The 4,342-nt window shown below is 33.0% G+C and overlaps 1 protein-coding gene across 1 annotated transcript; it reads left to right on the top strand.

The window, feature by feature from the left end:
- Positions 1–736: 736 nt before the first annotated feature.
- On the top strand, positions 737–3,856 carry LOC109073525 (calcitonin gene-related peptide 2). The gene is made up of 4 exons (XM_019089631.2): positions 737–936; positions 1,252–1,357; positions 2,866–3,000; positions 3,360–3,856. Exons 2-4 carry the CDS (start codon positions 1,278–1,280, stop codon positions 3,532–3,534), a joined length of 390 nt encoding a protein of 129 aa, XP_018945176.1. The 5' UTR covers positions 737–936; positions 1,252–1,277; the 3' UTR covers positions 3,535–3,856.
- The last annotated feature ends 486 nt before the right edge of the window (positions 3,857–4,342 follow it).

The following is a 4,342-nucleotide window of genomic DNA, read 5'->3' as shown; positions in this document are numbered from 1 at the left end:
GTGGGAAAAGTCTGGTGATTTTTTTTTAAAGTTGTGATTTAAAGTCACTATAATAAACTTGATAAATTTTTAAGAACAACAACAAAAAAAAATAAAACATTACATGTTATTCTAAACCCATCTTTCTTTCTTCTGTGAAACTGAATGGAGGCTTTCAAGCTTCAAAAAGCTCCATCTCCAAGAGAAAATTTCAAGAATTTTAATTTCTGTGTAAATTTGTAAGTTTTCCACCTTTTCCATTCTGTTACAACACAGAATGATTTCATGTGTGATACATTTCAATGCCTGTGGATGTTGTTAGCTTCTGGGATTTTTTTTTTTTTCTGATTTAAAATAAAGAGTGAGTCATTGCTTCTTGAATCCCTGGGAAGGGGAAAGTATTGAGCTACAAGAAGAGAAAAGAGATTCTGGCACTTTTTAGAGCATTTTGAATGGAAAAATTAATAAATAAAAATATATACAAAGAAACAAGGCCTTACTCAAGGCCTGACCTTGACCTTTATAATATTTTGAAGAAGTTGTTCCAGGTACAGCACTGATTTTTCTTCAGAAATGATAATTAAAATGAGCCAAATGTGCTCATGAATGTAGAAAATATGCCCCCCTCCCCGCCATTGTAGGAAGGCTTTACTCAAAGTCATCTGAAACATTGTGACGTAAAGGCAGTCGATAATGATGTCCACAGCAAATGTCATAATAAGCGTCAACGCAGCTTTTGACCCTCACTGTGAGTTTGAAATCTTCAAGCTAACCCCCCTCTCGATCTCTACTGGAAATGGAGGGCTATATTTGGAGGAGTGTGGTGATGTCACAAGTGGATGAGGGTAGGAGCCTATAACAGAGAGGATGGAGTGAGTGTGTGAGTGTTTGTGTGAAAAACAGAGACAACGCCGGCACCTCCAGGAGCTGCTGTCCACTGGTTTGAAACCGCTGGAAGTGAGTACTCTTACCTTTTCAGTAACATATCTGAAGAATTTTGGATTATCATTAGGCTCAGCATAATTTATAAGAGTTTGTTTTTAGTTTTGAAAGTTTAAAAATAATAATAAAAACATTTTAATAATATTAATGATGCTAAATGTCGACAAATGTAAAAGAACACTATAATTTGTCCAATGTAATACGAGTTAAAAACACCTTGAGCTTTACAGATGGAGATGTGGTGGTGCAAAACTCCAAAAATGTTACTGAAATGTCCACAAAATGCTAATGCTCATGCTAATGCTCTTTTTAAATTTTCTTTTGCACAAGAACAAATACAAGTATTCCTGTCTGCCATGTATCATCTGAAACTGCCCTCCCAGATCCTGATCTTCCTTGTGATGCTGCAATGTGTTGCCACAGTCCCTTACAACAGGCAAGTCTTTTAACTCATTGTAAAAAGTACAAATGTTCTTTTTTAGGGTGTTTTTTACAAAAAAAAAAAAAAAAAAAATCTGATTAATGATCATTATTTTTCATGCCCCTAATCCGATACTTAAAACTAAGATTTTTGTTTATTATTATTTCTTTTTTATTATTATTTGTTTAACATAATGTATTTAGGCTGATTAGGACAAAATATATATATATATATATGTTTTTTTTTCACAATTTTTTTTCATTTAGAATAAGTTAATCCAGATGGTATCATAAGTTTAGGTTACACACTTTAGGTTACCTGTCATATTGTCTATTACACTGTTTCATAAAATACAAAACGTATTGTCTATTTAATGTTTTATTTTATATTTTAAATAAGAAAGAATGATTGAATATTTAGATTTATAGAAATTCAAATAGACTTGTCTAATATCTGTGTGACTGTAGACTTGTCTAATGAGTACACTGAAAACAATGGTCACTTATAAATAGTTGTTTCATATGATGATAACATTCTACTATGCAGTCTAAGGTTAAGACAAACTTTACTAAATTTATGTTCATTTCATTATTTTAAAAGGTTTTGACATCGAAATCTTATGCCTTAAGAACATGAATGTATACTGTGCATAATTATTGCAGAGCTGTAAAAACGTTGCTAAAGCATAAAACAACCTTTATTAATGTTTCTTCCTTTATTATTATTATACAGACTTCATTTTTCAAAAAGTATACTTTTTAAAGCAGATTTCTCCTATGAAAATATTTTTTCATGTTTTATATTGTACATTATAATAACAGTGTTTTATAAATTCACTCATAGCATGCAAACTTTTTTTTGTTGTTGTTGTTATTATTTTATCTTTAAGAAAACAGTATAATATTTATTAGTTATCATTTATTAAAATGAATTACCCCCTTATCACTACCAGCCAGAAATTAAATACTGCACATCCCTTATTTAAATTAAGATTACCTGCAATATATAAAACATGTCTACTAAATAATTCCCATACCTCCATTTGTGTTATTTTCTTTTGATGACTTCACTATTATTATAAAATGTAGAAACCGGTCATAAGAAAGCATCTGTGTGTTGATAGGTACTGTAAATACAATAAAAAATAAAACTGTGCAGCTATTTCTAGTTTCAACTTTAAATATGACTCTTGCTGGTGTAATCTAATGTATTCAGATTTTTTATTTTGTTTTATTTTAGTTTAGTTTAGTTTAATATAACCAATTAATAATGTAGTGTTAACACTTCAAATAACTATTTTAGGTCACCTAACAAAAAAGTTCATATGAGGTAGTGGATTATTTAGTATCCTTGCAACAAGATGTAACAAGTGTGGAGAAGTGTGTGTAAGTGATATGACCAGCGGGCGCAAATGATCCACTTGCAACACGTCTCCACTTCAGAAGATCGTCACAGTCAGGGAAAGTGGCACTTTCTAAGCAGCTCTGGATGAGATGGTGCTTTGTGGCCTCTTTTGTCGACAGGTACTCCCTTCCCTCTGACGAAAAGCCAGATGACTCGCAAGAGGTCGATGGATGGCTGGTTACAGATCTATCTGACAATCCATTTGTGAGTTTTACAAGGCCACGGCCTCCAAGGGGCCTCACTGCAGTGAACAGGTACTTGTGCAAAACAATTAACAAGTTTAAGATGTTGCCATTTTGGTAGGTCATAGTACCATTGAAGTAGATTTGTAATTGTGTTTCTGAAGGGGAATAAATTAAGGACTGAAATTGAACATTTTGTTATAAATTATCAAAAGACAATCCACAGCGATCTCACACACACACAGAAAAAAGTTATTAAGGCCTCCTACAGTTAAATTAATCTATTATTAACTATTATGGAGTCTTTGAATTTGAATCGGTTCATTTCAAATTGTACAATTGCGATATTACAAACAACATCACTTTCAGGTTGTTTTAATTTATTGAGGCACATGAGTAATGCTTAAATATTCTCCTGAACTTCCCCACAGTCATCACATGGAAAAGCGGAAGTGTAACACAGCCACCTGCGTGACTCAGAGATTAGCAGACTTTCTCATCCGATCCAGCAACACCCTCGGCACCGTCTACGCGCCGACCAACGTAGGAGCCAACACTTACGGGAAGAGAGACTTGCTGCAGTCGCCCATTTATCTGCCCCTATAGTTCAAATGCAAACACAGTGGAAAATACAGGCAAATAAATGTAAGATGTATACTAATGATGGAAATTATTCTGTTTGTTTTATTTTTATTATTATTTATTATCATGATTATGTTTCCCCCTGAGTATAAAAGAGCCAGTGCCTTTTGGTGTAAACAACTGTTTGCAGCATTTTCAGTTTTGGGTAAACCTTGCATGTCAATAAGTGTTTTGCAACATGTTATCATGATGGCATATGAATAAAATGTATTATAAAAATGACATGGATGGCAAAGAAGAATGGACCTTTTGTTTAGATTTATTTTGGTTTCTAATAAAAGAAAGATAAAAATCCACTTCTCTGCTCAATGTTATTATAATAAGGTCAATAAACCCATTGAAGATTTTACGTACAGGTAGAAAGAAGTTCAATAGCAATGTAGTAAGAAAGGCTTACTTTTTAAACCAAGAAGAAAATAAATAATACATTACCCTCAACAGAAACTGATCTAAAAAGTGAAAGTATCCCACAACCATTAGAAAAGACCCTGCCTGACACCATCTGATTGGATGCAGCACCTCACTATATGATTTTTGATGAACACACAGATATGTTAATGCACCAACATGAAGTGGTTGCATACATCGATTATAGCCATAAAAACCACTCAATTTATGCAACATACTAGTTCATTATAGACCTCTGACAATGACTGGTCCTTGCTAAGGACCCCTGCAATACATACAAAAACACATGTACTATTTATAAAATTGAGGAGGTACAAAAATGGCAGAGAAAACAGACAATAGTACACTCGTAACAATTTAGAAT

The sequence above is a fragment of the Cyprinus carpio genome, chromosome B4, assembly GCF_018340385.1.
Source record: "Cyprinus carpio isolate SPL01 chromosome B4, ASM1834038v1, whole genome shotgun sequence".
NCBI classification, from domain to species: domain Eukaryota; kingdom Metazoa; phylum Chordata; class Actinopteri; order Cypriniformes; family Cyprinidae; genus Cyprinus; species Cyprinus carpio.
The sequence above is the reverse complement of the archived record's forward strand: the minus strand, read 5'-3'. Positions and strand labels throughout refer to the sequence as shown.